This window comes from Rhamphochromis longiceps, linkage group LG16 (assembly GCF_057381845.1).
Source record: "Rhamphochromis longiceps isolate RC_006_pf linkage group LG16, R_longiceps_female_GT1.1, whole genome shotgun sequence".
NCBI lineage: Eukaryota > Metazoa > Chordata > Actinopteri > Cichliformes > Cichlidae > Rhamphochromis > Rhamphochromis longiceps.
The window spans coordinates 23349690-23364487 of NC_140572.1; the positions used below are offsets into that span (position 1 = coordinate 23349690).

The 14798-nt window shown below is 41.9% G+C and overlaps 3 protein-coding genes across 7 annotated transcripts in view; 2 read left to right on the forward strand and 1 right to left on the reverse strand.

The window, feature by feature from the left end:
* The window catches only part of ppp1r9ala (protein phosphatase 1 regulatory subunit 9A-like A), a 29360-nt gene extending 25653 nt beyond the window's left edge, over window positions 1-3707 (forward strand). For 3 of the 4 annotated variants that reach the window (XM_085383580.1, XM_085383581.1, XM_085383582.1), the window contains 3 exons: window positions 370-486; window positions 1361-1549; window positions 2534-3707. In XM_085383580.1, coding sequence (XP_085239706.1) covers window positions 370-486; window positions 1361-1549; window positions 2534-2692 — 465 coding nt within the window. In that variant the 3' untranslated portion in view covers window positions 2693-3707. The remainder of the gene's footprint in view (window positions 1-369; window positions 487-1360; window positions 1550-2533) is intronic. The other variant, XM_085383583.1, reaches the window with a different exon arrangement.
* A 573-nt stretch (window positions 3708-4280) lies between these two features.
* Window positions 4281-10706, reverse strand: pdk1 (pyruvate dehydrogenase kinase, isozyme 1). 2 transcript variants are annotated; one of them, XM_085384053.1, is made up of 11 exons: window positions 9814-10706; window positions 8618-8759; window positions 8444-8515; window positions 8170-8354; window positions 7230-7319; window positions 7045-7122; window positions 6848-6924; window positions 6653-6751; window positions 6417-6527; window positions 5948-6061; window positions 4281-5842 (listed from the first exon to the last, which is right to left on the reverse strand). In XM_085384053.1, exons 1-11 carry the CDS (start codon window positions 9920-9922, stop codon window positions 5702-5704), a joined length of 1218 nt encoding a protein of 405 aa, XP_085240179.1. In that variant the 5' UTR covers window positions 9923-10706; the 3' UTR covers window positions 4281-5701. The 2 variants fall into 2 exon arrangements, with proteins under 2 accessions (XP_085240179.1, XP_085240180.1); XM_085384054.1 differs by lacking the exon at window positions 9814-10706 and adding an exon at window positions 8901-9768.
* A 171-nt stretch (window positions 10707-10877) lies between these two features.
* nup62l (nucleoporin 62 like) lies at window positions 10878-13178 on the forward strand. The gene is made up of 3 exons (XM_085384052.1): window positions 10878-11040; window positions 11156-12688; window positions 12781-13178. Exons 2-3 carry the CDS (start codon window positions 11162-11164, stop codon window positions 12937-12939), a joined length of 1686 nt encoding a protein of 561 aa, XP_085240178.1. The 5' UTR covers window positions 10878-11040; window positions 11156-11161; the 3' UTR covers window positions 12940-13178.
* Window positions 13179-14798: the final 1620 nt, after the last annotated feature.

Below are 14798 nucleotides of genomic sequence, written 5' to 3' on the forward strand. Positions count from 1 at the left end.
CCAAGCATCAAATTAATTAAAACATTACCCCATACCTGAATAATTGTGTGTTTGTGTTCTAGTGTCAGCTGTGGTAGTTCAGAAGTTGTCGATGTAGTTTTGGTGGTGGATTGGTGTTAGTCTAGCAGCTTCAGTACTTCTTACATAGTTAATCCTTCCACATGTTGAAGATCACAGTCAATCAATGCCTATAATCAATGACATGGACTGCTGCCATAGTAATAAGATTAAATCTTAATTTCAGTCTTAAGCAAGACAACCTAGCTTTTAACCTTCATACTTAATGCTGTTTGTTTGCCTCTCGTAAAGAACTGCTGAGTGGTGCTGTGTTACTCTAGTAAACAAGTTCCTTGTTTCCACTTGTTCCAGAGTTTTTCAGTCATAGATGATTCTAACCCTGCCAGTCCCAGTTCAGACATCTCTGGGTTAGTTGCTGAACCCAATCTGTCTGGGCGCTCACACACTTTAATCTTCTCTTCCAGCGAGGTGAGTGCTCTCCTTGTTGCACAGTCACAAAAGCCGTGTGGGACGCCTTGATGCTGCTGAAAGGGGACATTCTCAAGCATGCTCTTTGAGCTTCGCCCTCCTTTCATAGTACAGATTAAGTCATGAATGGAGAGGGAATATAAGAGAGCTGCATGTGTGCCTGTTAAATCTTTTTGTTTTGTGTTACAGTGAGTCTTGTGGCTTAGCTTTTTCTGTTAGCTGATGTTAATAGTTTGAACTTGTGCAACCAGTGCTTCGTTTGTTGTTTTTTGTTTTTTTACAAGCTTTGGCAGCGCACAGAACCTTGTTGACTGCTCCGCTGCCTGTTGAGTGATGTTTCACTGTCTGTTTTTTCTGATGTCGTCAATTCTTTTCAGGTGTCTCAGGAAAACATAAAGACATTGACATGCATCAGAGTGTTGTTGGTACTTTGCTGTCTTTGCACGCTTTTGTTTTTCTCTCTGAGCTAGATTAGGAAATGCAAATCAACTCGTAGGATATGTCCTTTTGTTGGCTTTCTTCGGGTGTCTCGACCAGCTCATAATTCCTGGCAAAATTTTCTCACCTACACAAAGTTGCAATTTTAGCTTGCTGACATTTTTAGATCTGTTGCTCAACACCCATCACTATACTTTGCATTACACAAGGCAACACAAGCCCATGGCATTATTTAGTCGATGAACATGAACTATACATCTTTATTCTGTATAATGTATTTTCCCAGCATTTCGAGTCATAATCTTTAAAAAAAACAAAAAAAAAAAAACATGTGGCCCAAAAAAAAGGTGGTATAAGGGTGGTATAAATTCTTTGCTGCTCTAACAGAAGCAACAGTATGAGGATTTTAATATTTGTTAATATGTTTCCTCTGCAGACTTTGGATGATGAACCAGCAGCCACAGGAAAAGAGTATCAGTGGCAGAACCGGCCAGTGTCTGATTGGACCAATCAACAGGTCTGTCACTGGTTGATGGGCATGAATATGGACCAGTACACACCCGAATTCACTGCTAAGGGAGTGGACGGCCAGCAGCTCTTACACTTGGACAGCGACAAATTAAAGGTAAAACACAAAATTCAAATACAGCACTTACAAATGAGTCAGTGTTGTAGATTGATCAAACAAAGTTTGTTATAGAAAAAAATCTTCAGTCAGGTCAGCCTGTGACTGCCACCTTGTGGCCAGATTTAGGTTTCACATTTCTAACGGGTGTGGGGTTAAAGTCATGTCACGAAGCGTATTAGTCAGAATGTGGTGTTTATAAGACTAAATATTTGTCTGATTTCACTGCTACATTTGCATTTCATATAACACAAGTTTGAAACTAAAATATGTTAAAAGTATATTTAAAAAAGTTGTTTCTTTGTAAAAGGGCAGCGTTAGAGCTGATTCAGACTTCTGCAGTGAATCTTTGTGGAGCCTACGATATAACCTGTGTAAGAGGCCAACATCGTGGACAGCATTTATGGGGGTGGGTGTGTGGCATAAATGCCTTGTGGTCATCACCTGGTGTTTTATATTCAATGGCAGCTCATAGAAACAAATAAAACTCCAGGACTTGTTTCCCTCCTGGGTCCTCACTCTTTGATGTGGTCAGGTTTTTGTTCCTCAAGCTTTCCCACTTTACATTCCCTCACATGCATCCTGGTGGTTTCAGCAAACCTTCCTTTAAACATTTGCTGGCATATAGTCCTTACATTGAGGTAATGATTGTTATTTACTCAGTGATAAATTCAAAAACTGCTGTGAAAAAGTAGTCCCTAGTAGCACAGGAGAGGTTTGCAGTGACAACACACGGACGGCATCAATTTCTCCATACATCCACAGTTAGCGCTGTCTCTCTACTAAACATGTCAGTTTGAAGATCCCAGGTTTTTTTTGTGATATTTTCTGACAGTTAACGTAATTAAATTGTGATGAAATAAATGGTTTGAAATGTTCTAATTTTGAAATGTTTCAGTAATGGTATGGAAAATGTGGTGGAATTATATTTACCCCAAGTCTGTGCTTGATTTATTGATTTATTTTTAATTTTTTTTCTGTCAGGCACTTGGAGTGACGAGTCAGAGTGATCGCTCAACCATCAAGAAAAAGCTGAAGGACATGCGGAAGGCCCAAGAGAAGCTGGAAAAGCAGCGGGAGAAACGAGAGAAGGAGGTTCGACGCAGTGCAAAACTGCCCCTGTCCAGTGACTCCGTCTGCTGAGGCGGCTGCTGAGGCGTCTACTGAGGCGTCACTTCGGCGATTATGCATTGCATAAAGTTTATCAACATCACAATCCGGAGAGAAATGTTTTGTTTTGTTTGTTTGTTTGTTTTTAAAATAACGTGACATTGTCCATGCCGGCAGCCACAGAACATATCCGTGCCAGGAGCAGCCCTGTGCTGTGATTTATGTTTATACTGTTTGTTTTCTCCAAAATGCATCATCAAAATCAAATTTTAACTCAAAGATGGCAAACGTCAAAACGTTTTCCAAAAAAGAGATCCTAGCCTTTTTACCACTAAAAAGTCAGAAGTGATAATTATTAAAGTCTGTATTGAGACATAATGTAGTTCCTGCAGATCATGCACACATTTACCTATCGAAGTCAAATGTATACTGATTTTTTTTTTTCTTTTTTTGTTAAAGCATTTTATATTTTTTCTAAAATGATATGCCCGTTTCAGTGTTGAACGGTTAATGTACAGCTGGATAAAAGCACTATATTTGTCTTTTAAGCTTCAAGGGGCTACAAGGTTTTAAATGTATAAATGAGTTTTATACATGTGCCTATTAACTGCATATCTTTTTTTTTTTTTTAATTTTTACTTAAATATCATTGTTCATTTTATATTATCAAAAATTTTCTACTAAGTAGAATAGCTAGGCCATCATTTTTGCTGAATGGAAAAGCAAAAAGAAATCAAGCTGGGACAAGGTGAATGCTGCTCTGCTGTCCCCAAGTCTGTGTCGTTAGTGATGCTCCATGTAAATACAAACAGCGTGCAGGTCTGCTACACGTGCACCTCACTGGTCCATTAAACAGCTTGTGACAATGACTTGTGCGATGCGGGATTTGAGGTCTAAACAGTAAAGAGTTCACCGCGAAACCGAAGTGCTTCCTTTCCTCTCGAGCATGACTCCACGTTGCGTATCGATTGAGACATTGGACTGCAACCGCAAAATCAGAGAAATGTTTCTTGGTGTATGCAACGTCAATAAACTAATTTTCACTTTATGTGGCCTGTGTGCTTTTATGTTGCTGCTCTTTCAAAAAGCAAAGCTTGTATGCACAACAGTCTCAGGGTTAGCTTCACAGACCTGAGTCAAAACCCACCCAAGTAACGAGGTGAATATTCGACTGATTGCTTAAGATGTTGCTACAGCTTTTATATACAGCTGCAGACTATTAAAGTCTGCTTTAACCAGATGTCAGTGATGTTGCTCATCTGGCACACAATTCACAGGTGAGTGTAAAGAAAGTGATGTTATTGTCATCGTTGGTTTGCTGTAGCTGAGGCAGCTTGCAAAAGTCGTATCCAGCACTAATTTCATTTGACTAAAAATAGAGGAGGAGGAGTGAGTCTTGAGAAAGTAAAGCCATTTTTCTCTTGGACTCAGTTTGTGTGAAAACTTGTTATGAGATCACTGTGTGCAAGTCCAGTTACATTCTGACCAATACTGTCGGAGCAATAACAAACGCCTCATCGTGGCAGCACATCAGTCAATTTGCCGGATGAGTTAAACATGTGACATAAGCCTCGATCCAGCAGACGTGTGGTCTAAAACTAAAAACAGGCAGTAGTCAGTGTTTGTAACAGTTTATTGAAACTTTTGCCCCACGGCAATGATTTCATATCTGATGCCTTCAACAGTCAAACTGCTGGTGTTACAGTTTTAATTACATACTTGACAGAAATCAGTGATCACAAATAAACAAGTTTGTCTCACCTCGACTCTGCATGCACAAAGCTATTTTAACAAAAGTAATTATCTGGAAAATAACCTACTATACTGAACATGATCCACTCAGACAACTGCAGATAGTGTAACATGGAAAACAAGGACTTCTGTCAGTTTAGCTGAATGAGCCCAAATAATACAACCACAGCACTAAAATACCGTATTAAGTTTCCTTATAGGACACAGAAGAATCATGTGGAAAAGAGTTCAGGGTTGTATCTTCTTTTAAAGCATAACAGAAAACCACAAACACTGACCCAATAAACCACACCAGCTGCAACCCTCCCAATAAATACCCCCAACATTCTCAAGCTAGCATGTAAAACAAGTGCAATACAACAATTTACAGACAGCAAATCAAACCTTTTTTCCATCACGTTACTTTAACCAATACCCTGTTAGAAATGCCCTAATAAATAAACAAAAGAAACACGAGAAGTGCTTAGAAGACAGCAGCTTAACAAAAGGCAAAGCTTTTAATTTCACATCAGCTGTGCTTTTCTTTCAAAGTAACAGACTCCACAAAAACAGGGGAGAGAAACTCTACGCACAGATAAACTGTAACAGGAGAAACTAAAGTTCACCGTAATTAAACCAGACAAAGGAAAAACTTCAAAGCAGCAAAGCAAACTAAACTTTTGCTGATACCTGTAAGGACAACCTCACATAAGAGCTTTAATACATTGTCCTCCGACCCCGATGGCATTGAACCCTGCAGACCGCTTGTTTTGCTGAGACCTCTGCTAATACAAACAATACAACATGGCTTTTAAGTCTTATTCTTAAAGCATCACAAAAATTATACGTGTCCTGATAAACGCATCAGGTGATCTTTAGCTCATCAGACAAACATGACACCTTTGCAAGCTTTGTCCACCAGAGAGCGCTGACAGCTGTGCAGTACCATCTTGTTCATCATTTAAAGAGAAAACATGAATGTATGTTTAAATTGTTGATTTCTCTGCACCTGCAAGTTTTTCATGTCGAATATAAATATAAAACATAAAAAACATACAGCTTGCATTTGTTGAAACCTGGTCCTGGTAGATAACAGTTAACATTTAAGATGAATGGGGAAAACCAAGAGCTGCTGCACTTTAAAGTACTGATCATAACAAAGCCATTGTTCCATGTGGATTATATGGCACTAAAACTTTGTTCTATTATTCTTTAAGCTTTGTTTGTAAATAACTGAAGGGTTTGATGTAATTACTGCCACACGCTCACACATTCGGTTACGTCTCTTGCGCACTTTCATTTACATTTGATCTACAAGCTACGAAATGTCGTCATGTCCTTTGGCTCTTTGCTCGGGACGCACCAGTCGTCTGCCTCGTGGATGGTGTTGTAGTGTTTCCAGGCTGACTTGTTGTACACCGGGAGCCTCTCGATGGACTCTGTGGATAGTGCCTAAAACGTGATTGAAGGGGAAAGAAAAAAAAAAAAAAGATACTTTAGGAATGTGCTCTTCTCTCTAAAAGAGGCACTAATGCTGCTTCTGTGAAACTGGGTTACCCGTATGTAGATCACAGCATCGATTCCGTAACCCTCCATAGAATACAACTTGAGGTCTCCTTGAAAGTAGCGAGCGTACAGTCGTGAGATGGGCAGGCCATACCCATAACCAGCCTAAAGAGAAATGAAGCAGAGTTCATCCAGATAAAGTCTGAAACAACAGAGCAGCTCCATGACAAAGACAGCATTCACTGGAACAAAGTGACTGGCTGTGGATTTTCTCTGGAACATAGGGTAAAATTGCAGCAGTGCTTTTTGTTTTGATAGGTGGGACGTGTGAAAGCCCTGCAAAAGCCAAGTATGTGTGTCGAAAAGGAACTCTAGAACTTCAGGGCGTATACGGGATAGCTGGATACCTACCCCAGCTGTGGAGACGCTGGTACAGCTGTTTCCATTTTCAAACACTCACTGATTGATTTCTCTTTGACACTGATTCAGTCACTAGTGATGATAAATTAGGAGTATTCACCAGAGGAGCAGCACGAGATCCGTCGATGCTGGGTCTCGGAGCAGTCGAGTACGTGTAGGTGAACAGCCTGTCGATTTTACGCAGTGGCACACCACCTCCACGGTCGCTCACCTCACAAAGCAAACAGCATGAATAAACACAAGCTCCTCCAAAACGTACACAAAAACCTGAAGGAGTTTTCAATGCCAAGTTGCTGCTTTAACCTTTACTGTACAGGAGTTTATCTGCACATTTACCTTGACTGTGAGATCTTCAGTTCCCAGAGCAACCTGTGTATGGATAGAAGGGTACTCCATGGCATCTCCGTATAACTCCATGGTGGCCCTCATGGCGTTCTGTGACAAGTGTTTATCCAAATGTTTAACATTGGAAAAGAGATATTTTGAAATATAAAATGTTGACATATATGAAGACAGGCTTTTAAAAAGCACCTTATAAAGTTCAAACACCATGTGATACAGATGAGATGGAACATAGACCATGGTGACAGGTTTCCCCTTCTCTTTGGCTATCAGGACAAACAGATGATTGGAAAACATTTGATTACGTTACAATTCATTCATTAACCAGTTCAAAGAGCGGCATCATTGAAACTGTTTGTGTTGTTTCTTCTAACTACATAAATTACCATTGAATTCCTCCAGGACCAGCTCAGGAGAGTTCATGTAATACCGATCACAAAGGTTTCTTGCATTTTCGTAGGCATCTACAAGGAAGTGGTTTGTTTTTGTTACATGGCGCTTGCAAACTGGAAGAACAGCATAGATTAACACTTTTCTCCGGCATGTTTCTATAAATATAAGAAAGTCTCACCTCTGATAACCTCGCTGACCCGACAGTGTGGATCAATACTGCCAATCTGTTTGGGGTGTGCAGGATTCACCTTCCCTCCAAAGAGCAGAGCTACAGAAAAAAACACACAACATGAACATTGTGAAGTCTTAATACTTACTGATATTTGTCTCTGTAAGTTCAGGGTTTCATGTGAGACCTTTTGATTAGAGCTAAAACAAAACTGATGAGCAGTACCATCCTGAGGGGACCTGAGCCGTAACGAGTTCTTCCAGTGTCGCCATATGCAGGAAATTCTAATAAAAACTTTGGTTGAAATTCCATCCACTCATTGTTTATCTGGGTTCAGGTCACAGAGTCCACCCTAAGCAGATATGCCCAGACCTCCCTCTACCCATCCACCTCCTCCAATTTATCCAGGGGGACATTGAGGTGCTCCTAAGCCAGAAGAGAGCCATAAACTCTCCAGCGTGTGCTAGGTCTCTTCCAGGGCCTTCTGCTGGTAGGATATACCTGAAACACCTCATGCATTGATTAGGTATCCTGGTCAGATGCCTGAACCACTTGAACTGGCTCCTTTAGATGTGGAAAAGTGGAAACTCTACTCTGAGCCCCTTCTGAATGACTCACAATATTTAGCGATGTCCAAAATAAGCCATATTTTATTTATTTATCTACAATGTTTTTATAGCGTAGCTTTACGCAAGTGAGCTTGTTTTGGTCTTTGCTGTCTGTAAATAAAACACAAGTCATTTAGTTTTCGTGCAACTGCCAGAAAATGACACTGGGTGGGGTCTGTTGATTCCTGGTTTACTGTAGCAGGAGTTTTAAAACGACACAGACAGCCTGAAACCTCAGATATCTTCTCAGCACAGAAGTCTGGCTCCTGAACCCAAGGGCTTTCATTTCCAAACAAGTACAGCTCAGCAATCACATTACAAAAAATACAACATGTGCTCACTGTGCTGGTTGAGCAGCATCCTGATGGAAATCCTGCTCATGTAGAAGCGATCCAGAAAATACTGAACATTCTGGCTGACGATGGGATCTGTGCCGTACGCCTCCTTGTACTCCACAACGCCCTGAGCCATGGTGGGAATGACATCATTGTGGCGATTTCTGATATTTATCACAGCATCTGTGAAACTAATTGAAGACATAAAAGTTAAGGCAATGCGTGAAAAGAATCTGCAGGAATAGATGAGCTGTTGCAGTGGTTAAAAGATGAAACCTACTCATATGTGACTTTCTCGTCGTCTGCATTTTTGTCTTTGAACTCGAGAATCTCCTGAAGACTCTGCGTGTACCTACATGGGGGAAAAATTATCTTTTTGTATTTCACAGACTGGCAAGAGTTAAATACTGTTAATTCGTTAAAATTAAGTGGAAAAAAAGGAGAACCTGCATACCAGCTCTGGACCAATCGGACTGATGGCGTCCTCAATAAGTTGTCTGGCAGCAAGTTAATTTCCTTCATGATGTTGGCCAGCCTCACAGGTAACTCCTGTCTGAGGAAGTTGAAGGATGTTTTCACACATGCATTTTCTGAACCTGAGAGAGAAACAAAAGGCACATTTTTTAATAATTTTGCTTGAAAAATGGGAAACAGGTGGAGCAAGCTACTGAACATGTGCAAAGATACATATAAATACAAATATACAAGGCAAAAAATGTACTGGGAAACTGGAATACTTGGGACTGTCGGCCATTTGGTTTTGGAACTGAAGAAGCCTCTCCGATGTGAGGTGAAACGTCTTCAAGACACTTATAGAAGTCCAGTCACTTTCTTTCCCAGCTCCTTAAACTACCATGAACAGGATGACTGAGAACCTACAAAGACATCTGCTGCAGATAGTTTTTAGGCCTGGCACTTCTTTTTTGTGCCCTACTTGTCCAGTTTCCAGTTTAAACAAATGCAAGGATTACTATGAACACTAATAAAGTCTGGTCCTTAGAAGCATTACTCAAATAAATCAACACTTTTGCACAATCCTGTAAATGTAACATGATAAAAGTTTTTCCATGTCACCCACTTCTAGTTAGCATCAAGGCTGGATTACATATCAGATGCAAAACTACCCCCAAACCATTCAGGCTCCATAACCTCTTATAACTGTAAACCTTCCATAGTTTCAGCAAACTGGACCATTTTCAGTATGAAATAGAGAAAATCAACCAATCAATCAAGGGCCTAACATTCACTCTTACATTCAAGTCTTCAAGCTTGACTTACACAGACAGGGCATATATCCCATTAGTCATGTGTTAAGAGATACTTTAAAATCCCTTCCTGTTTAATACGAGGAAGTGTAATAAGGGGAGGCTAGATGATTTTAAGAGTATCATTCGTCTTGTGAAATACATCCTTGTGGTATCAACTACCTTTACATCACAGAAGGAAAAGCCTGTGTTAGGACCGTTTGTGTGGCAGTTATCCTCGGTTTAACTTTACATTAGTTTGTTTTTTCTATTTCCATATAGTTTCCTGGATGTGTATGAATCATACACGTTGTATGATGATTCTCCTTATTTTAGGGCAGAGTATCGTTAACGATGTAGTAAAGCATTATGTTAGTAAATATCTACTAGTCTTGCAGCTTCTTACCAAAATCCAGAAACTGCTTCATTGATAGAGGGGATGGTGAGAATTTGGAATAGTAGTCGATGTCCTTCCCTATGGACACGCTGCTCCTCAGAAACCTTAAAATCCTCATGCTTGCACGTTTTGTATTGCTTCACTTCCAGCTGTGACTGCTGCTTAATAAATAATTAAACAAGCGGTACTCTTTTTTTAGGTTTAATTGCAATTAGCATCCACAGCAACAGAGCCTAGCGAGGGCTGCAGCTTGGTTTGCTAATCTGTGTTGACACAAGCTTGTTAGCTAACCTTAACAGCCTGCCAACACACAAGTAATTAATGATTTGTTTTTTCGTAATTTGGTGCAGTTTCAGCCTCCATTCTCAGAGCTTCGGCACTGTTTTCCTAAATCGCCTTTTACTTCAGCTTCTCTTGGTCAGATGCCGTGGAAAGGAGAGTGTGCGGCCAGTAAATTCAAAGACGTCACAGCGACATCAAGATAAGCTACCTCTTCAAGCAAACTTTATTGAGCAAAATTTGGTGTAACGTTATAGCTAAACGTCACACAGCCAAACCGTTAACGTTGAAAAACAATCGAGGAGTTTTTCAGAAGTTCCCGTGAAGTTTGTGAACTGGCTTCTTGTGGTTTTGAAGCAATTTTTTGAGTTAAACTAACATAGGCGTGTGCAACAAAATAGAACAATATTCGTTTTGCTCTAGAAAACCGTTCTAATAACGCGCCTTCTTGTTACTTAGAATTATTTGTATCTTAACTTTATAGAATAATGTTCATTTTATGTAACTTTCGATTTTGGTGGGAAGCAGCTCGCACTGCGTACAAACGTAAAACCTCTTGTTGTTAATTTGGTCTTTGATAACGTGAGCGTCCTAATCTCCGACGTATGTCTGCTAGGTGACAAGCCAAACCAATCAAAGTTTGAGTTGTCTGAAATTATAATTCTAATTGGTCGTTAGACCTGCCAATATTACTAAGAAAGGCGGGTTGTACTCCGCTAGACAAAATACAGGGCAAATAAACAGCTTGTTTTTCAGGCCAACTGCCGTCATTTCCTTTAGTTGACTACTGAACTGCCTACTTGAAAAAGTGTCGAGGCAGCTGGCCACGTTTTTAAGAAGGATATGTTGCCAGTTTTCTATCGTTGTTACGACTAAAGTGACATTAAGAAGGGTGTAGTCAACTTTATTAGACGCCAACGTCTAGAAAGCCGTCGTAAAAGAGAAGCCGATTCTTCGGTAAGTTCCCCCTGGTCTGTGTGTTTGTGACCCGCCAAAAGCTAAATGATTCAGCGAGGAAGTAACCATTTTGTGCGTTCGTCGATTTTAATAATGTTATTTTTTTATCTTTAAGGAGAAAATGAGCGGCGCTTTCACCTTTGGGCAGCCCTCTTCGGGCTTTACTTTCGGAACGCAGAAAACCACAGCCTCGGCCCCGGCCCCGGCCCCTACCACCGGCTTTGGACTGACAACGTCCACTCCTGCAGCCACCGGAGGGGGCTTCACTTTCGGCTCATCCATCCAGACCCAGAGCACTACCAACCCCACCGGTGGTTTCAGCTTTGGCACCCCAGCAAAGTCCACAGCAGCCGGCGGGGGTTTCTCTTTTGGGGCACCCACCACAACCTTTGGAATGAATGCAGCTCCTCCAACCACAACAGCAGCTTCAGGGTTGACTTTGGGCTCCACGGCGACTCAAGCAGCAGGGTCGGGGTTCACTCTGGGTGGAGTTTTGTCTGCGCAGACCACCGCTACTGCACCTGCAGGAGGGGGCTTCACCTTTGGAGCTGCATCTCAGGCTCAAACCCAGCCTGTAGCAACAGCCGCACCAGCAGCCTCCACAGCACCAAGTGGCCTCTCATTTGGAGGGTTCAGCTTCGGAGCTACCAAGGTCCAGGTGACATCAGCGGCAGCCTCCACCACCACAACCAACACCAGCACCACAGGTGGAGGCTTCAGCTTCGGCACCAGTGCTCCCTCCAGCCTTGCCCAGCCAACCTCCACTGCCGCTGCTGCCGCTGCTGCTGCTGCCGCCGCTGCCGCAACAGGACAGGGTGGAGGGTTTACCTTTGGGATTAAACCGTCATCAACCCCAGCTCCTCCTGCATCCACCCAGGCCCCACCATCTTTCGGGCCTTCTCTCTTCGCTCAGCCTGTCACAACAGCTGCTGCCACAGCTGCAGGTCCAGGCTTCGCTTTCAATGCCGTTTCAGCTTCAGCAGCAAGCACATCCACAGCAACAACCACGGCTACTGGTGGAGGTTTGACTTTTATGATCAAACCTCTGGTTCCAGCAACCACCACATCTGCCCCCCCCTCTACCGCTACAGCTGCAGCCTCCACGACAGGTACTGTTACAGGCTTCTTGCTGGGAGCCAAAACTTCATCGATCACAAGCACCACGACAGCTGCTTCAGCCACAACCACTGCCAGCACCACCAGCACAGCTCCTCCAGTGATGACCTATGCCCAGCTAGAGGGGCTCATTAACAAGTGGAGTCTTGAGCTGGAGGACCAGGAGAGACATTTCTTACAGCAGGCAACTCAGGTGAATGCCTGGGACCGCATGCTGGTGGAGAACGGAGAGAAGATCACATCCCTCCACAAGGAGATGGAGAAAGTGAAGCTGGATCAGAGGAGGCTGAACCAGGAGCTGGATTTCATCCTGTCCCAACAGAAGGAGCTGGAAGATTTGCTCTGCCCCCTCGAGGAGTCGGTAAAAGAGCAAAGTGGAACCATCTACATGCAGAACGCCGACGAGGAGCGTGAAAGAACATACAAGCTCGCTGAGAACGTGGACGCACAGCTGAAGAGGATGTCGCAGGACCTGAAGGAGATCATCGAGCACCTGAACACGTCCAGCGGCCCGGCTGACACCAGTGATCCGGTAAGATGACGCCTCCGGTTTTTGATAATCGATAAGATTAACAAAGATTTACTCACGTAATTCATGTCTAATTTCCTTTTTTTCATCATCAGCTGCAGCAGATCTGTAAGATCCTCAACGCCCACATGGATTCACTTCAGTGGATCGATCAGAACTCTGTTCTGCTGCAGAGAAAGGTCGAGGAAGTGTCCAAACTTTGCGACACCCAACGAAAGGAGCAGGAGAAAACCTTCCGGTTAACATTCGACTGATCTGCAGTAAATACTTTTACTTGTGTGCTTACATTTTTACTCTGTAATCAGAGGTGTCATCAGGGCTTTAGATGGTGTAGATCCAACCTTCATTACTGTTATTTTGAGTTTTCTTGGTTGCATAAAGATTGATATTTTCAGTGCATTTGCCTTTAGAGTAGTGAAAAGGATCCTCTCTTTCTATGTCAATTGTTATGTTTGTTCTAAAAAGTCTGATTAAATAAACCTTTGGAATGGAAGTCTTTTTTTTGTTTTGTTTTTTAATTATCAAATCAAATCACTTTTATTGTCACATCACATGTGCAGGTACATTGGTACAGCACATGTGAGTGAAATTCTTGTGTGCGAGCTTCACAAGCAACAGAGTTGTGCAAAATACAATAATGTAAACAAGCAAAATACAAGAATGGCTACATCTGAAACTAATAAATATATGTACAATATATAATAGTATATGCATTTCTGGATGTGTATACTAAATATTTTTCTACGTGTGTGTGTGTACACATATTTTACAAATTAAATAGAGTAAACAATAAATAAAATATATAAAAAATATACAGAGTTGAGACATGTGAAAAACAGTGGGCATTAAATACAAAATTATTTTCTGTGTCAGAGGGAGTGCTTTGTTCACATATCCGGTGCCCCTGTAATAGCTGAATTACAGCTAAGCATATATATTTTGATAAGAGAGGTGTGGATGGAATTGATTTGTTCTATTTACAGATTTAAGTTTGTGCAGTAAACAAAAAAACAAACTGTTGATGGACAAATAAGGCAAACATGAACTTCTACCATGCCACCTTCTGGTGCAAACAAGCCATATCTCTTATTACTAAAGATAACTGTTTTTCAAAGGTTGTCAACATGGCACGTTGAACAGGCCACATAATACTTGGACTGAAATGGATGCAGGATTTGTTGCTTTTTATTTTGTTAGACTGGCAGCTGAAACTTTTTGCATCAGTAATCATTTCCTGCAGGAACCATTTGGTGATACTCAAAGCGCTTCCATCACAAGGATCAGGGTCTAAATTAAGTTTCTGGGACTTCATTAAAGTGCTATTTCCCGATTTTGGCACTTGTTGGTAAGTCGGCTGGCTTAGCCTCTAGCGCAGGGTGTCAAACTCATTTTGGTTCATGGGCCAAATACAGCTTAAACTGGCATGTACAGTGGGGCAAAAAAGTATTTAGTCAGCCACCGATTGTGCAAGTTCCCCCACTTAAAATGATGACAGAGGTCAGTAATTTGCACCAGAGGTACACTTCAACTGTGAGAGACAGAATGTGAAAAAAAAAAAATCCATGAATCCACATGGTAGGATTTGTAAAGAATTTATTCGTAAATCAGGGTGGAAAATAAGTATTTGGTCAATAACAAAAATACAACTCAAGACTTTGTAACATAACCTTTGTTGGCAATAACAGAGGTCAAAGGTTTACTATAGGTCTTTACCAGGTTTGCACACACAGTAGCTGGTATTTTGGCCCATTCCTCCATGCAGATCTTCTTGAGAGCAGTGATGTTTTGGGGCTGTCGCCGAGCAACACGGACTTCCAACTCCCGCCACAGATTTTCTATGGGGTTGAGGTCTGGAGACTGGCTAGGCCACTCCAGGACTTTCAAATGCTTCTTACGGAGCCACTCCTTTGTTGCCCGGGCGGTGTGTTTTGGATCATTGTCATGTTGGAAGACCCAATCCTCTGCTGTATCATCCATGTGCTCTCTGGCAAACTTCAGACGGGCTTGGACATGCACTGGCTTCAGCAGCGGAACACGTCTGGCACTGCGGGATTTGATTCCCTGGTGTTGTAGTGTGTTACTGATGGTGACCTTTGTTACTTTGGTCCCGGCT